We start from the raw sequence: 18,085 nt of genomic DNA, 5'->3' as shown, positions 1-18,085 counted from the left end.
GTAACTCAGTTTCTAATTCAGCACCATAAAATATCACTCCAACTATCAGGAATTCCAAACGAGGAAGAGAAAACTGTCAGCGTCTCTTTCTTCCATATTTATTAATATTGCTTTCTGGTGCGCTTTTGTCGTGAACTCATGAACTGATGGTAGTCAAACATTATTGTAAACAAGTCACAATACACTTTGTTTTCCCTGCATGTGGCAGTCTGTGAGTCTCTGCGTTGGTAGTTTGCGATATCGGTTACCAACAATGTTCTTGGTATGAGTGAGACAGTATACTAGTGGATATTAGCTGGAAGGGAAACATGAGGAAATTGAGATGAGTGAAGTAAAGTTGGCACTGGGCGAGCAAACTAATACTTCTTACACCTCCAAAGACAGAGGAGTCTCTCTTTACATATCTGTTGCCTTCATTCATTCATTGTTTCTCAACCTCTCCATCTCTGTCACCATCTGTTTGCCTTTGATCTCCCAGCTCTCTTGGCATCCGTCTCTCTTTGCTGACTCACTCTCCCTATCCCTTTTTCCGCAACAATGAGATAAAAATTGACCTGCACTCTAGTCTCTAACTTTCTCACTAACTTTCCCCCGCTTTTCTTTCTTCTCCTTTCCATCCTCTCCCCTTCTCCCTCTCTTCAACGTGCTAGAGGAATGTGTCAGAGCAGCACAAAAGAACAAAAGCCTGACAGGAGGAGGAGGAGGAAGAAAGGGGTAAGGGGGAGAGAAAGTTGCGTGAGGTAAAGGAGAGGCAGAAAGGAAAAGGGGGAATGGAGGGAAGGAATGAGCGGCGAGAGAAAGGTTGAGAGGAGCACAGCACGGTTGAGTGCATCTGAATGCTGAGCGGTGCTTTGTCATCACGTGCTGACATGCAGCATCACACACATTTCAGAGCTCTTTATCAAGCCCCCTCTGAAAAGCACGCACACAAGATGGGTGAGGCTGTCGCTGTGCTATACTGCACGGCTGCCTGTTCGATTCAGTGGCCTTTGATGCATTTCTTGTTGTGTCATGGTAATACGCTAATGACCTGCGGCGAGGCTGAAGATGAATTTTCCCAACACTAGACAGCTCTCTATTGTAACCTTTGCATTTGCATCAGTCACTTTCAAACTGGGGGCATGATCAAGTCCCACCATAGCAGCAGTGAGGCAGACTGACGCTGTGTTTAAATATACTTCTGTAGTAGATGTGGACCCGTCTCCCTTTTAAACTGTACATCAGTGACATGCAGTTTTATTTAAATGTAATCAGAGCAAACCCTTAAGGGGTTAACAACTGCAAGGAAGATGCAAAAAGTGAATGATGGGAAAGAAAAAGAGGGGAGATCTGGACGGAAATTAGCTCTGATATGGTTGTCTGATGTCTCACCTCTGTTGTTCGGACCAGGAGTAACTTGTGAGGACATGCTGTGATTGTGGCATGGTGTGTGGCCGATGAGGAGCGTGTGTGTGGTGGTGAAGGAAACAATGTGAGCGAGCTTTGTTCACATCAAACAGAGCCCCAGGGCTCGATGGCAGGCGGTGAATTTGGACACAGGTCTGTGCGTAAAAGTGTATATCGAGTTACCAAATATCAATCTGAGGCTGTTCTTCACCTTTGTTATTCAGTGCGTCTTTGTTATGTGTCTGACACTGAGTCGGTTTATTAGGATATGTACGTGTAGCTTATGGTTTGTTGAAGGAAGGGGGGGGGGGTGTTCTCCTGATGACCCCCCTCCCTTCTTCTTCCAAGTCACCCGGTGTACCTCGCGCTAATTCCCCGTGCAGTGTGGCGGATGGGATCATCCATCAAGAGTCAATAGTTAACATCCGCTTTGTCCCTGTGCCATCCATCACCAGCGCGTGTGTGCGTGTTTGCGTGTGTGTGTGTGTGTGTGTGTGTGTGTGTGTGTGAGGGTGCCTGCTCTTTATAGGGCTACCTCCGATCCTGCGGGCCCCTGACCCTGCCCCACAAACCCGTCTAACGCGCTGTTCCAAATGCCCCCGCATCTCCGCCTCCTCTTTCCCCTTTCTTCCGTCCGAGCAGCGGGGGGCGAAAAGCACCGAGGAGACACCGCCGACCTGCGCCAATTCCACCTCTTATTTTAAACTTCGGGTGTTTTCCCCCCTGACGCAGGCCCCGTTAAACGGATAGCCCACCAGTCGAGGCCAGAAGCTGTATCCCATTACCACCGCTTTTATTTTTATGACACAGCGCCGTGGCGCACATGAGGCTGGGGGTGAACTTGGCCTCTCTCTCTCTCTCTCTCTCTCTCTCTCTCACGCACGCGCACTCACACACACACACACAGCGAGAGAGAGAGAGAGAGAGAGAGAGAGAGAGAGAGAGAGAGAGAGCTCTCAGCTCTGCCATCCATTCAGTCTGCCAGTCTGGCAGTTGACTGGTTCTTCTTTCGCACTGCCCTGCCAAGACGACATGTTCTGTCAACAGACTGGCCTGGCTGATATCCTCCCTGTTTTGCACTAATAAGCTGACCGCATTGAGGTATCATTGAGTGTCATTACTGGCTGCAGCACAAGTGGCAAAACACCTAAACATTTTATATAATATCATATCAAGTGTGCAGAGGTGTCTCCAGAGCGCACAGGACCATCAGGGCGCGGTCGCTTAGGTTGACTCAAGATACACGCGTGGATGAGAGGCGTCTCCAAATGCTGGTTGCGTGGGAATCACTGAGATACACATGTTGCCTACAGGGGCGTGGTCGGGTTGAGGCACCGTGGACGTTTGCCTGTAATCTGTTGGCCTGCGGGGCGTGTCGCTATAGAAAGGGGCGTGTGCATCCCTATACAAGTATCTTTGCTTTCTGTGCCATTCATTTGTAGCGCAGCCGCTCATAACGCGCACCGGCAACCAGATAAGAGAAGAGCTGTGGCACTCATCCTGAGAAGAAGGCAGAAATAACTACACCATCCGGCGCACCCACACACCCAGTCCACATTCAGTGGGGACAGTTGGAGCACTTTTGACGCAAGAGGCGCAGTTACAGCAGCGCACTTGGACCTAACAGTTCACCCACATTAATCCGCAAACTACCTGCTGTCTAAAATGGAGCGCAAAATCCCAAATTTTGCCGGCACCTGGGAGATGAAGAGTTCTGAAAACTTCGAGGAACTCCTGAAAACATTGAGTAAGTGATGAAAATAATGATGCAAAAAAAAACCTCACCGTGGCCTAATGGCAGCGTGACTCGTTTTTTTTTTAAAGTGATGTCTTATGAAGCTTTTATTTTCGTGCGTAATGACCCAGATCTGATGTGTCAGCTCAAACTGTAGCTTCCTCAGCACATTATAGGTCAAATCTTCCCCTGTGTCCGTGCACCAGCGGGGATCACCCTCTGTACCGCATGGGTGGGGGGTCTTTGTCATTCTGCAGAACCCAAAATTCAGCGCTTGGCCCCCAGCCAGCCTCACCCCTCTTCCTCTCTACTCCCCCCTTTGGCCTCCCCTGCTAACACAATAGAGACAAACGGCGGCACATCTGTCTGTGTCACAACCTCAGATTGTGTGTGTGTGAGGACCGTTATGGCACGATACAGTGCGGGACAGTCACATCATTATCTGAAGTGACAAACACCTGCTGCTGAGTTTCACACAGTTTTGTCACATCACTGCATCGATGCATGTGCAGCTTCGGCAGGCATCTGGGTGGGTGTTTGCGCGCGCGTGCGTGCGCGTAGACTCGTCTGTTGTCAGTAGCCAATTCCCATTAAATGACTTGCCAGTGCACACCTGGAGTTTATATCATCGCCTGAGCGCACATGGATGACTGAGAGACTTGATAACGGAGTCTTTTATCTCGCTTTCTCATATACATTCTCTCTCTCACACACACATACACACACACACACGAGCACACACACACATACGCGCGCAGTCTACTACATAAGGAGGTTATTGAAATAGCTGTCAAATAGCTCTATTGTTCTTTATATAGACACATCACCACCGGGCGGGAGCGCGAATTCCAATTTCACTGTTGGACTGACGCACCAGTTAGCGTTTAATGGGTCCCTTACTCCCCCCCCCCCCCCCCGTGTGTGTGTGTGTGTGTGTGTGTGTATGTGTGTGTGTGGAAAGCGGGTGGCAATAACAAAGGAAAATATGACAATATGATAAAGCACCGTGCGCATAATTTCGAGAGCTGGGGTCATCTGTCAGCATTTGTGCAGGTTTTTGCATGTATATACACCTGTATGTGCTAGTGTGCGCTTCTTTGTGAAATGTGTGCAGAGAGAAGTGTAAGACAAAGTAGTCATAGAGGAGGAAATGCTACAGGAGTGCAGGTTAAACACCCCTAAGTAACACAATACCCTCTTACCCATGTCTACACACACACACACACACACACACACACACAGGTTCCTATACTGCACTGGTATGACTGACAGAGGGGAATGGCCCTTGGTGTCATTGGGGGGCGAAGCGCAGCTGTATGGAGCCTGTCAGCACCCAGCACCATCCTCTATTCCTTTCCTCACTCCCGCTCTCCTCCCGCCTTCCCTCGTCTCCCCTTGTCCCAAATGCTTCCTCTTCCCTCTGATCTTTGACCTCTGACCCAAACCATCTATCTCTCTATGCGTATGTGTGTGAGTCCTCATGTGGCCAGGTCTGTGTGAATTTAAGCGGTTTGGTCACAGGTTTGCAAAAGTCTGTTCAGGTAATTTCTAACTTCTAACAACTGGAAGTTACTTGAGAAGCTTCAGCCCCCTGTGCAGCTCCCAAATGGTCCACAGGTCAGCACTTGACTCCTGTGTCTGAGCCAACAGGCTAGAGAGACGCAGAGGTCAGTGAGTGTCTGCAGGCCAGCTTGTTGCCTAAAATAATCCAAACTTGCAGGAAGGAGAGACTTTTTTCCTCAAGCAGAGTTATTGATTCATCTAAGATTCCTGGAGCTGCGTTTGCAGTGATGTGCTGTGTTAAATCAGTTTACTCACCTTTAATGGCTGACATTTTACTTAATGTATATTATACTTTATAATGTAGAGTCATAATATACACACACAGGGGAGCCATAGCTGCCAAATGTATCATTTTTTGTTTGTCTATTTTAGTTTATTTGTGCTTTCAGGCCATAGCTGAACATTATCTGATTTTGGATTTTTGTGTGTGATTTCTCAACAGTCACCAAATGGAGGTCTTTATGGTTAAACTAATGATACTTTTCATTTGCTAATTCAAAAATGAAGACAAATGGAGAAAAGTCACAAATCTGCCCATTTTTTGAAACAGCAACAAACAAATGTTTGACATGTTTTGCTTAATAGGCTAAATGATCATTAACCATATTGATCAATAAATCAATTAATCAACCAATCATCTCTGCACCTTTGCCACCACATTACTGAATGCAGTGGAGGAAGAAGTATTTACATTATTTACTTAAATAATACCTATTATCACAGATAATTACATTCTATATACTATATAACTGGATTAATTTTATGATGCATTTTAAGTTACATTTACAGACTGTTGATCAGTTTAATCTATAGTGATGTATCTTATTTTTGCAATAAATGATGTAAAGTTGTATTTGAGAGAGTGAAATACTTCTACTAGTACAGCAAATATTGCACTTAAGTACAGCACAAAAAACAAATCCCTGCTGCCAAAGAGTGAAAATGTTTGTGTGATGTTCTTACACAGTGTTTTACACAGTTTACACTAAATTCATCTGCACACACTGAGACGATGACAATGCACATACATACTTTGCCATGTGTGTAGTGCCTACAGTGCATACAGAGTATGCCTGGACATCCTGATGCATGCAGAATGACTGTGCATCTCCGAGAGGGCATGTATGAGTGTGTATATATTTACCCTTGGTGACAGGTGGGAATGTGTGAGAGGTGAGAAGTGCGAAACCCAACTCGACAGCAGACACACACTGTACGACGTGCACACACTTCCCCTCACACTCGGACAGAGATCTTCACACACCACACACAGACCACAGCCCTTCGTCTGTCCGACCCCCTCCTTCCCTCCCCCCACCAGTCTGCTCCTCGTTCCCTCTCTTTTCCCACACTGTATCTTCAGTTCCATTGCAACACACTATGGGAATATGACTGTGCTATTCATTATCTATAAAGAGGTGAATAATGCCCATTACACTGCAGAAAGTACAAAAGACCATATTAGTCTAAGTGTTCGAGTCTGTGACTGTGTGATGATGAAGTGTTGGGGGAATGCAGATGTGCTGGGCATGCTTTGTCATATGACCTCATTGTTTCCTCTGTCATCATTATTGGACAGAGCTGTGCAAAGCTTGGCTGCTCGTTTTACCCTGAGTCTGCAGGAGAACAGTGTGAACAAGCAGCAACACCACACCACTCAAACACACACACGCACACACACACTGCCTAAGGCCTGCCGATTTGCATAATTTTGTAAAAACGGGTTTTATTTGCCCTGCTCCTTAGGGCTGTATAATATAAACCGCAAACAAGTGATGCAAAAAAGTTTTGTCCTCATGAACTGAATTTACCCCTTGAACAATAGGTGTGTACTGCTTTCATGGGAATATTTGTTCAAAGTAGCCACAACAGTGGCAAACATTTACTTGTGTCCTTCATGTGAACCTCTGACTCTTTTCTTACATGTAGTCTTTCTAGTTTTATCGTTATCGCCTTGTCTTACCTGCGCTTGTGTTTTTTTTCGTTAGATGTGAAGAAGATGCTGCGTATGATTGCGGTGAAGGCGGCCTCCAAGCCCCTAGTGGAGATCACGCAGGACGGAGAGACGATGTCCATTAAAACATCAACCACAGTCCGCACCACCCACATCACCTTCACCGTGGGGCAGGAGTTCAATGAGGCCACGGTGGACGGACGTCCCTGCACGGTACACAACATATGGACACAAACATTTATAAATGCTCCCTCACTTATGATTCACTGCATGTACGCATACACACACTGAAACTTGTTTTCCTCCTTTGAGGGGTCCAAATCTTTTAGCCAAGTTGTGGGGTCCATATACACAGAGGAAACAGGCGTGTGAGGAGGGAGCAATCCAGATTACATCAATCTGTTTCATTTGGCCTTTCATCATATTTGGACTGATAGCATATCTTCACCCCTCCCTTGGTCTCCAAAGACCTATCATGCTACACTATGCTCCTTAACTCTTTTTACAACCCCTTTCAACTTCCCTCAGTTCCCACTTCTTGCCCTTTCCTGCCCTCCGTCCTCCGCCCTAATTCTCCGTTGCTTTCCCAGTTTTCCCATAGGTGGCCTCTGTTTGGCCGTCTCCAAAGCAAACACACGCAACCAGCCAGTGCTTCACTTTTGTAACGATGAGCGCATCACAAGTTATCACCTCTCAGTGATCGCTCTGCTCCACCTTCCTTTTTTCCTCCCTCCGTTAGCCGCTCTCTCATTATCTCCCTTTCTCACTGAATTGCATTGTAAACATGTGTGCATTCATTCATCTAAATATCCACCAATTAACCTGATGAGTCTAATTGTTTTTCTTCCCCTTTTCTCTGTCCCCAGAGTTATCCACGTTGGGAGACCGACAGTAAGATCAGTTGTGAGCAAATTCTGCAGAAAGGAGAGGGGCCTAAGACATCCTGGACTCGGGAGATCACCAATGACGGCAAGCTGATCCTGGTAAAGCACACAAACTACCCACCGAGCTGGAGTTTAGATTTAGAGCCAACAAGGGTAGAATTTTACTACCGATTATAGAGCACAAATTACAGAGTAATAAGTAAACGTGTGGTGTTGTGGACCCAAGTCACACAACCAGAGTTACAAATCAACTTGATTTTGATTGACAACAAAATGAAATAATTCACTCAAATCCGATTTACTAGCCTTTTCTGAAGCTTTTAACTCCATCTCACAGTCTTCATCAGCAGATGGCGCTTACTCAGTTGTCATGGAGATTTCTCATATGATTTAAGTAGGGAACATTTGGTCATATAATAGATAACAACTGATGACATCTCATACTAACTTCCTCTGCTGAAGAAGAATGTGAGAAAAAGCTAGTAAGTGAAACTTTGGTTAAGATTTACTTGTGCATTAATGGGACCGCCAACAGTGGAGAGATGACAGGAAAGAAAGGGAGCGAGACATGGAGGATTACATGCAACACCAGTCACTGTATTAACCCCATACTGGAATACTCAAATTAAGTGCTCCACACGTTTGTTGAATATTCCAGTACTTCAGCACAAATATTGCAAATCTCCATGAAGCCTAATACGTTCAGTGAAAGCACACCAGAAAACGTGTGAGAAACCTCATGATTGACTTTTTGTAAAAAACAAAATGTCTGCAGTCAAGAAGTTGTTTTTAATTCTTAAGCAGTGACTAAACACAACATACTAACTGACTAATTCTTGTAAATGGTTTGTCTGATGGTATAATAGAATAATACAATCATTCAGGATAGACTGTTATTGTTTAGGGACTCTCTTGAGAGGTCAATATGTCATGTTCTACACTGTTCATTGTTCAAAAATCACATTTGTTATTGAGCCAAAGTGCTGTAAGTAATTCAGCCCCCGTATTGTTTATGAAATAGCAAATTTGACAAGACAACCTGCTTGTTAAGTGGACATGAGCTGTATCCTCCTACCTTATACCTACGTTACTATACCCATATATTTCAGTTACTATTTAATACTTTTAAAAACATACTGAGTAATAAAATTAATGTACCAATTTAGTTATTTAATACACCGTTCATACACCATATTTAAAAACTCGTACCATTTATTATGTAATCCTACTGTACCCCAGGATTTCTTGTAAATATATTGTACATTTATAATGAATTACACCAAAACTATATTATACATTTATATATGTGTGGGAATATCAGTATTGTTACTAAATTTTTCAAACACACCCTACTTTGTTATCTAGGAATGACATTATTGTGTCTTGCATCCCATATTTAACGAGTACTGGCATTTAAACGATACTTAATAAATCTTCCTCTATTGTCCTGACATTTTTGCACTGATAATTATCGGTGTGTACTTTATTGGTATCTGATTTGTACAACAAAATTACTCAGGCTATAGATTGTTACCTTTGTACAATGAATAATAAACTTGTGCTTAGAGTACCACAAAGCTGCTCTAATTATTCTCCTGGCAGATGATGAAAGAGCTTCAGTCCAGATTACAAATGCAAGTACAGGCATCAGCGTGAAGCCACGAAAGCAAAAATCAAAAGAGAACAAGGCCGACAAATAATTAGCATGTTGTGTGCAGCAACACTAAACAGCTCTGGATCAAATACGATTTTTCTAATGATTTTTACGAGTCTGCAGCGTTTTGTTCTCCTGCCGACAGTTCCCTAACATCTCTTCTGTGAGTGATAAGGTGCCTGACTACACACAAATATTTAATAAGACACCCCACCCAGCTGGCACTTCAGGTTGAATAAAAAAATGAAATTGTTAAACCCAGGTCGACCGGTAAACTAGTCCAACCGGAGCTGACACATGCATTCTCCACAGTCCCCAGGAGTAAATAGCTTTTTCAACTGAACTGCAAACAGAACAAGTATTTATGGGGCAATGGTTGCTTGAGGGTTGGTAGTATGTTCAAATCTGAGTCTCCTGATATTCTCTTAAGCACCAAACCCACAACGACAGAAGACAGCAGTAAAGTAACTGTGTTCCTTGTTGGGTTGCTTACACAACTTTCCGTACATAATGTTTGTTCAAAATTGTTTGCCAAAGTGAAATTATGTTGGCCTCAACTGCTGGAGACATTAAAATCAGCTCAATTTGGGGGGTTAGAGAAAACCAACAATAATGGCTTGTAAAATACTTAAATTTTTATAACTTTTGAACTGTGGATGACTGTGCCAGTGTTTTGACGTGTGAGTGACGACTTTAAACATCCACATTCTGCTCCCTTTTCAGACCATGAGAGCAGATGATGTGGTATGCACCAGAGTCTACGAGCGACAATGAACAAGAGCACTTCTCACTTTTCGTCCTTCCAGCCCCCCTCCGTCTCCTGCATCACCACTTGCATCACTGCTCCCCTTTGTTAAGGCAGCGCTGAGAGATACCAGTATATAGCTTTATTCCAGTATCTAGCTTCACTATGTAATGTAAGTGTAGTAACTGAATAATATGTCCTCATATCTACACAATGGTCTTAGCTCCTATCAGCCTGTCTCTCTGTTTTTATCAAACATGACCAGCTGGGTTTTGATATGTATGTTGCATTACATGTTGAATTTGCTGAGTGACAGCTCATTTATTTGGCATTGTACGTGTGTATGTGTGTGGTGTGTGTGTGTGTGTGTGTGTGTGTGTGTGTGTGTGTGTGTGTGTGTGTGTGTGTGTGTGTGTGTGTGGCAGCAGAGGAGGTGTGAGACTATATTTGTAGATGTGTAAACCAATCTATGAGCTCTTCCATTTTCAGGTCAGTTTTGATGTGTCCTCCCTCTCTGTTCCTGTAGCCCTGCCCCACAACTTTAACCTTTCCTATCTCATGTCCACCTTTTATATTTATTACTACACTAGAGTCTGAAACAGTACGGCTACAGTTTTTACTTTGTGTCTCTTTTATATGAAATGTGATCATAGAAAGCAACACTTTTTATGGAAAAACAATAAAGCACAATATGAACTCAGCTTGACGTCGATTCTTGGCCCTCCTGTGGCGAAAACCATTAGGAGCATAAAAGCATTTAACAGTGCATATGTTTTATGGTTTGTGAGTGTAGCTGCAGAATGTGCGCACATTAGATGGCTCCATCTTATTTTAGGCTTTCTGTCAGCTGTCTGCAGCTAGAATAACTTGTCTGTCCCCTCCCTTCCAGTCTGTCTCGCTCCCTCTCGGTTTTTTGTCTTACCATCCCTCCCGCCTTTCTCTCTCTGTCAGTCATCTCTCTGCATGCCCTCGTTATTCCTGCCACACGACATTTTGCATTTCACATTTTTGCTGTCTGATCACTTTTATCACACATTTCATGTGGATCCGCTCATTCTGCATTTTTTTTTCGTGGCATTTGAGGCGACACACAGAGAGCCAGCTGAGGGACTGCCACTATTAGACTGCTCTGTTTTATTTCCATTTTTGTTTGCCAATTGGTTAAATTTGGTTCATATTTCTCTGGAAAGTCTTTAAAGGCTGCTTGACTTAAAGGCATACTTCAACAGTTTGGGAAATATGTTTTACTTTTGATGAGGAGATTGATACATGTTTGTTTAATTCATGCAAATACCAAAGTGTAAAAATGTTTTACGAGTGTCGGACTATTTGGTAAAGACTAGTTAAGAAACAGTACGAAAAACAGTCCATTGTAGTTTGCCCCACCACTATCCATCCCCACAAAATGGAAAACTGTCTTTTACAGTTCAGTTTTTGAGTGGATTAAACACCGCAGATATGATATATGTTAATTGGTATGTTAATTGAATTTTGCTACGTTTTTATGGGGTCAGGCTACCTGTTACCTCCTGTTCTAGTCTTACTGCTAACCATCTGATGGATATTGCTATATTCATTTACCATAGTGACTGTACAGACATGTGAATGGTATCAATCGTCTCACCTAACTCTCAGCAAGAAAGCGAACAAGCATATTTGCCAAAATGTTGAATTTCTTAAAATGTCTCTAATTTAAGGACCATCTGTTGTTATGGAAACCAAGGAGATGAATAGACAAATAGAAAGTCAACTTGGGACCATTTTGGGTCGGACAGTGAACTACCTGACCAATCATCAAATGGTCAGAGTGTGAGGGTCAGTGTGGGCGTGTCTCCAACGACAGGAAATGCCAATTGGATTACAGGGTACAGCTGATTGACAGCAGATGTGCTTAACAAGGAGTGGGCTGTTAAGGGACCTGGAAATGAAAAAGGGGCTGTGGAGAAAGATGGATGACTCCGGGTTCACACACGCACGCACACAGGTTTATGACAAGTAAAAACTAGATAGGGAGGGGTTCCTGAGAGAGGAATTTAGTGATGCTAGAACAGCTCTTCTTTTTCTTTTTTAACAAACTATCTCTTCTTTATTTCTCTTCTTGCCCTGCAGCTGTGTGTAGTTACAGTGTGACCTCAATAAAGTCCCCTCCTCTGCCTCCTGCCCTAATAAAAGGGGTAAATAACTACCCCTCCCTCACTGTTTATTACCCCCTGGGGCAGTAAAAGGCAGCTGTCTGGCCCCCTTCAAAACGCCCGGCCTGCATCGGACCCCTGTAAAAAACACACATATACACATATACACACACACATACACACATTCCCATACCAAACTAAAAACACACATTCTGGGAACTCTTCACACATACCATCAAACACTCACACTGTACACGCAGCTCATAAAACACAGTCATGGCTCACCCAAAAGGTGAGCGGACAAACTGCCTGGTGCACAAAAACCTGTGAAACCTCCACAAAGAAGTAGCACCACAAGAGGGTCTGAAAAACAGGAACAAACTGAGCAGTCTCTGCTGCCGACATCCTGACTGCATCGTTATCCCTGCAGGTTTTAGGCTTTGCAGAAAGCACAACAAGGAACAAAACACAGTTTGGCAACACTGTGACAAACATACCTCAAATACCTCAAGTAAGTCAAGAAATAAACAGGAGCATACCGTAGATAGAATAAAAGCACACCCACAAAATAAAAAATACCTGTATGGAGAACGATACACCAAGACATAACTAATGCACTCATCAGAATGAAGTGGAATTAGTATACGCATGTAATGTGTCTAACAAGGTGATCATAGGCGATCAGAAGCCATCTGAATACAAAGCTAACACTGGTGCTATTGATGTTTGTGTAAGCGCAGGTTAGTTTAGGTGCCACCAGCCTGCAGTTTGACAGATGACTTATGTGCAGGTAGGGGTGGAGTGTGTGTGTGTACTCGTCTGCATACTTTAGAGTATGTCACAAAAGTCAAGATGGGTGATTTGTGATATAGTTGAAGTAATTATTGCCGTGCAGGTCAAGTGCATTCTGGGTTAGATAGTAAAGAAGTGGGAAGGCGCATAGAAAAATGCCTGTGGGTGGCTGAGAGGGATAGTGTGATGGGGGGAAAGGAGGCAGAAGCCCCCATGTCTTTGGAATAGTCTGCTGCACACACATACACATACACACAAATTCATAAAACGAGCATGCGACAGTGTGATGACAGGTGAGTGTCATTAAACACCCTCACATACTGTACGGTCTCTGTCCAGGATATTGATTTACACCCACACACACCTGCAAACCTGATACACACATCTAGCAGCGACATGCACTGAGGTAAAGTGCGCCAATCTCCTGTGGCAAACGCAATTAGACCACCCAGGATCCTTTGAGGCCTCTTTTAAAACATTGGTCAAGAATAGCACACGAGGGCATACCACACACACACAAACACATACGCTGCTGCAGCTCTTCCATCGCAAGAATTTGAATGTTTTAAGGGAGAAAAAGAAGAAAAAAGGAGTCACCAAAGCCACACTGATCCTCTTGACACACAAGTAAACACAATTATCCACAGGTTCACATACAGATATTAGGTTTTGAGTATGATGCTAAATTATCTTTTGAATTTTCTGTCTTTCTCTGTGAAGATGTCAAGTTGGTAAGTCAGATGAAAGACATGAGCGAGTGGGAAAGGTATTCAGTAAAGGTCATGGGAAGAAGTCTGGAAATCAAGAGTGCTTGGTTGGCACCTTGGTCCACTGAGCCACACAGGACACCAACCAAAAAACTGAGCAAAACTCTCCTCTTTAATGTCTGGGCAGGGAATCCTTCCATTAGGGAAAAGAAAATCAAACAGGAGAGCAATGGAGAGACATGGAGACATTGAGTCAGAGACTAAAGGAGGAGTGAGGTCAGGACGAAGGCTTCCTTTTAAAGACCTTGTCTAACTTTATAAAAGATGATTCATCCACTTAGACGGAAACGGGGCCAAAGGTTTATTTGTGCATGTTTGCTGAGACCTTTTCAGATGTGCTCTTGGTTCAGTGGGGAGAATCCCCAGACGGATATCACTAGTCCTCCATGGGCATCATCATCATCCAAGACAATGGCCTTACAGTATACCACAGCCAGGCTGAATAAAGTCTTTGTAGAGATGAGGAATGTAATGATAAATTTGATTACAGACTCTGACGGTGACCTCTGGATAAACTGAGAGAGATGATGGGAAGATGGAGGATACTCTTATACAGATATAGACGGATAAAGAATAAAAGAAAGAAGCAGAGTGGTGGAGACGTTAAAGAGAGAGATACATTTTTTTAAACTCATGTAGGACTTTGTATTTAGGATATATATTTCAAATTCACACACTCTACTTTGTGTGTGGACACCAAAATACAGCAAAGCAACTTTTGGGCACAAGTGCAGCATACAAAGTAAAAGGATACATACAGTCTATTGTTAAGGTTGAGTATGCTGCTGTCTGTAACTGTATTCTGTGCGCAAATGTATATGGGAGTACGTGTCAGCATACTTTGGTCATATAGCCTTGCATGTACACTTGTAGCCAGCAACATAAGAATTATATGAAGAGAGGGAGAGAGTGAGAAAGAAGAGTTGTGAACAGAGATGCCCCGGAGGATTATCAGGCATTACAGGGTGATCATCTGTCATAACTTCATGACTCATTCCTTTTTTTATACGATCAGCTCACTGTCAAGACACACTCACACACAGCGATGCATAAAGTGGAGCACACACGCACACACACGCACACACACACTGCCAACTTCACCCATGACTTGCTTTGTTAAGATAAATGTATCCTCCGCAGCTAGTGTGCTTTCAACACGGATCAACAGATTTTTAAAAAAATGTGTCTTCCATATACAGTGGGGCAAAAAAGTATTTAGTCAGCCACCAATTGTGCAAGTTCTCCCACTTAAAAAGATGAGAGAGGCCTGTAATTTTCATCATAGGTACACTTCAACTATGAGAGACAGAATGGGGGGAAAGAATCCAGGAAATCACATTGTAGGATTTTTAATGAATTAATTGGTAAATTCCTCGGTAAAATAAGTATTTGGTCACCTACAAACAAGCAAGATTTCTGGCTCTCACAGACCTGTAACTTCTTCTTTAAGAGGCTCCTCTGTCCTCCACTCGTTACCTGTATTACTGGCACCTGTTTGAACTCGTTATCAGTATAAAAGACACCTGTCCACAACCTCAAACAGTCACACTCCAAACTCCACTATGGCCAAGACTAAAGAGCTGTCAAAGGACACCAGAAACAAAATTGTAGACCTGCACCAGGCTGGGAAGACTGAATCTGCAATAGGTAAGCAGCTTGGTGTGAAGAAATCAACTGTGAGAGCAATTATTAGAAAATGGAAGACATACAAGACCACTGATAATCTCCCTCGATCTGGGGCTCCATGCAAGATCTCACCCCGTGGGGTCAAAATGATCACAAAAACGGTGAGCAAAAATCCCAGAACCACACAGGGGGACCTAGTGAATGACCTGCAGAGAGCTGGGACCAAAGTAACAAAGGCTACCATCAGTAACACACTACACCGCCAGGGACTCAAATCCTACAGTGCCAGATGTGTCCTCCTGCTTAAGCCAGTACATGTCCAGGCCCGTCTGAAATTTGCTAGAGAGCATTTGGATGATCCAGAAGAGGATTGGGAGAATGTCATATGGTCAGATGAAACCAAAATAGAACTTTTTGGTAAAAACTCAACTTGTCGTGTTTGGAGGAGAAAGAATGCTGAGTTGCATCCAAAGAACACCATACCTACTGTGAAGCATGGGGGTGGCATCATGCTTTGGGGCTGTTTTTCTGCAAAGGGACCAGGACGACTGATCCGTGTAAAGGAAAGAATGACTGGGGCCATGCATCGTGAGATTTTGAGTGAAAATCTCCTTCCATCAGCAAGGGCATCGAAGATGAAACATGGCTGGGTCTTTCAGCATGACAATGATCCCAAACACACCGCCCGGGCAACGAAGGAGTGGCTTCGTAAGAAGCATTTCAAGGTCCTGGAGTGGCCTAGCCAGTCTCCAGATCTCAACCCCATAGAAAATCTTTGGAGGGAGTTGAAAGTCCGTGTTGCCCAGCGACAGCCCCAAAACATCACTGCTCTAGAGGAGATTTGCATGGAGGAATGGGCCACAATACCAGCAACAGTGTGTGAAAACCTTGTGAAGACTTACACGTTACACTTACAACGTTTGACCTCTGTCATTGCCAACAAAGGGTATATAACAAAGTATTGACATGAACTTTTGTTATTGACCAAATACTTATTTTCCACCATAATTTGCAAATAAATTCTTTAAAAATCAGACAATGTGATTTTCTGGATTTTTTTTCTCATTTTGTCTCTCATAGTTGAGGTCTACCTATGATGAAAATTAAGGCCTCTCTCATCTTTTTAAGTGGGAGAACTTGCACAATTGGTGGCTGACTAAATACTTTTTTGCCCCACTGTACATGAAGCTTGGAGTGATCCCTGAGAGCCTCCAGTGAACAAAAGAGAAGGTCTAAAGAGGTAGAAGATTAAGTAATCTTAAAAGGTACAATAAAAGCTGGAGTCAGAGAAGAGGTACTTTTAAAGAGCATGCATTTAATTACTGCCTACACATGGTTCAGCCTATCACCTTCTCTCTATTTTCTCTCCCTTCCTGACGCTCTCCATTTCTTTCCTCTTTTGACCAGCTCCAGACGGCATCCAGGCCAAAGCATACCGAAGACCAGCATGTCATAGCTGGATACAGTGTGACGCTGGCTGAGGTGTGCTGTGGTGTCGTTTTATTGGTAGCAGAGGACTTAGATTTGGAAAACAGGGACAGAGGAAGCATAGCACACCTTGTTAAAAACAAAACAAAAAAAAATGACTGCTGCACATGCATGCAAACACACACACACACACACACTGAAGCACTCTAAACCTGCTACCCACAAGCTGCTGTATGTGTGAGAGAGTCATGTTTTCTTAAATAGCAGATCCCTGCCCTCTCTGTGGGAATATATTAAGGAGCACTGCACACTGACAGGAAATCATCATGAATGCCACAGGTGAAAAATGTTGGCACGGCTCCTGCCAAACCAAACACGAGTGACGTTGCAGGAGCACCTGACACTACACTGTCACTACCGTCTGACTTATCCACAAATCACAGTTACTGTACTGCACACATAATATGTAACATACTGGTGATATGGTCTCCTACTACCCTCTGTATAGCGATCTACACTTCCACACACAGAGGAAGAGACAATCTCTATGTCTGACATTGATTTACTGATCATCCAATGGGCAAAATATGCCATGGACATGCTAACTAATGTAGTGCGTCCAGCAGGCATTCCTTTTGCTCCTCATCCGGAGATGTGTTTTGCATTTGCTTTGCATTAGATGTCAGGTCGACTTCTGATCTCTGCTGCCGTCTTTGATATAGATCACATGCAGTTTAGAATATCTTCTGGTGGTGTATTTCATGATTTTAGAGCATAAAAATATATATATCATTCATATAATGTGCAAAATCAGGAGTAATCATCAAATATGCATCAGAGAGCTAATCTAAAACACTAAAGTCTAATTAATCTTCACTTTTAGTGTCTGTGTAGAAAATATAGAAATTTTAAGACAAGTCTTAAATGGCTAAGTGTCAAATCCCTTAGTGGGAACACAGAGAATAAAGCTTGCTGTCCATCTGTGTTCAATATTCATTCTACTGTGCGACAGTGATTTGTAAAAGCTCTAAACGTTGTCTACTCTCCATTGATTCAAGTTATGTTGTTACAGCAGCATGACGGCAAAAGGAGATTTTATGTCTGATGTTAATGGGCTCTTGCATAGCTCCCACTGGTGTGAAACAATCTGTGTGTGCGTGCGTGTGTGTTTTGGCTCTCACTCCAGCTCCACCTCTGCGCAGGAATTTGTGGTTGTGTACAGTGACGTTGGGTTGCTTGTGAGCTTGCGTATCTGACTTTACATACGGCTGCCAGACAGCATGACTATGCTGACAGTCGAGTTACAGTAACAGCCACCTGCAAAAAAAGACTAACGTGGGTCACTGTAAACGTAAAAAGTGTATGTGTCTCTGTGTGAGTATTTGTTTTCTTCATATCACTGCACACTGTCATCCCAGG

General features: G+C 43.5%; 1 protein-coding gene across 1 annotated transcript; it reads left to right on the top strand.

The window, feature by feature from the left end:
• Positions 1-2,840: 2,840 nt before the first annotated feature.
• Positions 2,841-10,621, top strand: crabp2a (cellular retinoic acid binding protein 2, a). The gene is made up of 4 exons (XM_070835303.1): positions 2,841-3,133; positions 6,673-6,851; positions 7,505-7,621; positions 9,900-10,621. Exons 1-4 carry the CDS (start codon positions 3,052-3,054, stop codon positions 9,948-9,950), a joined length of 429 nt encoding a protein of 142 aa, XP_070691404.1. The 5' UTR covers positions 2,841-3,051; the 3' UTR covers positions 9,951-10,621.
• The last annotated feature ends 7,464 nt before the right edge of the window (positions 10,622-18,085 follow it).

This window comes from Pempheris klunzingeri, chromosome 8, assembly GCF_042242105.1.
Source record: "Pempheris klunzingeri isolate RE-2024b chromosome 8, fPemKlu1.hap1, whole genome shotgun sequence".
Classification (NCBI taxonomy): domain Eukaryota; kingdom Metazoa; phylum Chordata; class Actinopteri; order Acropomatiformes; family Pempheridae; genus Pempheris; species Pempheris klunzingeri.
The sequence above is the reverse complement of the archived record's forward strand: the minus strand, read 5'-3'. Positions and strand labels throughout refer to the sequence as shown.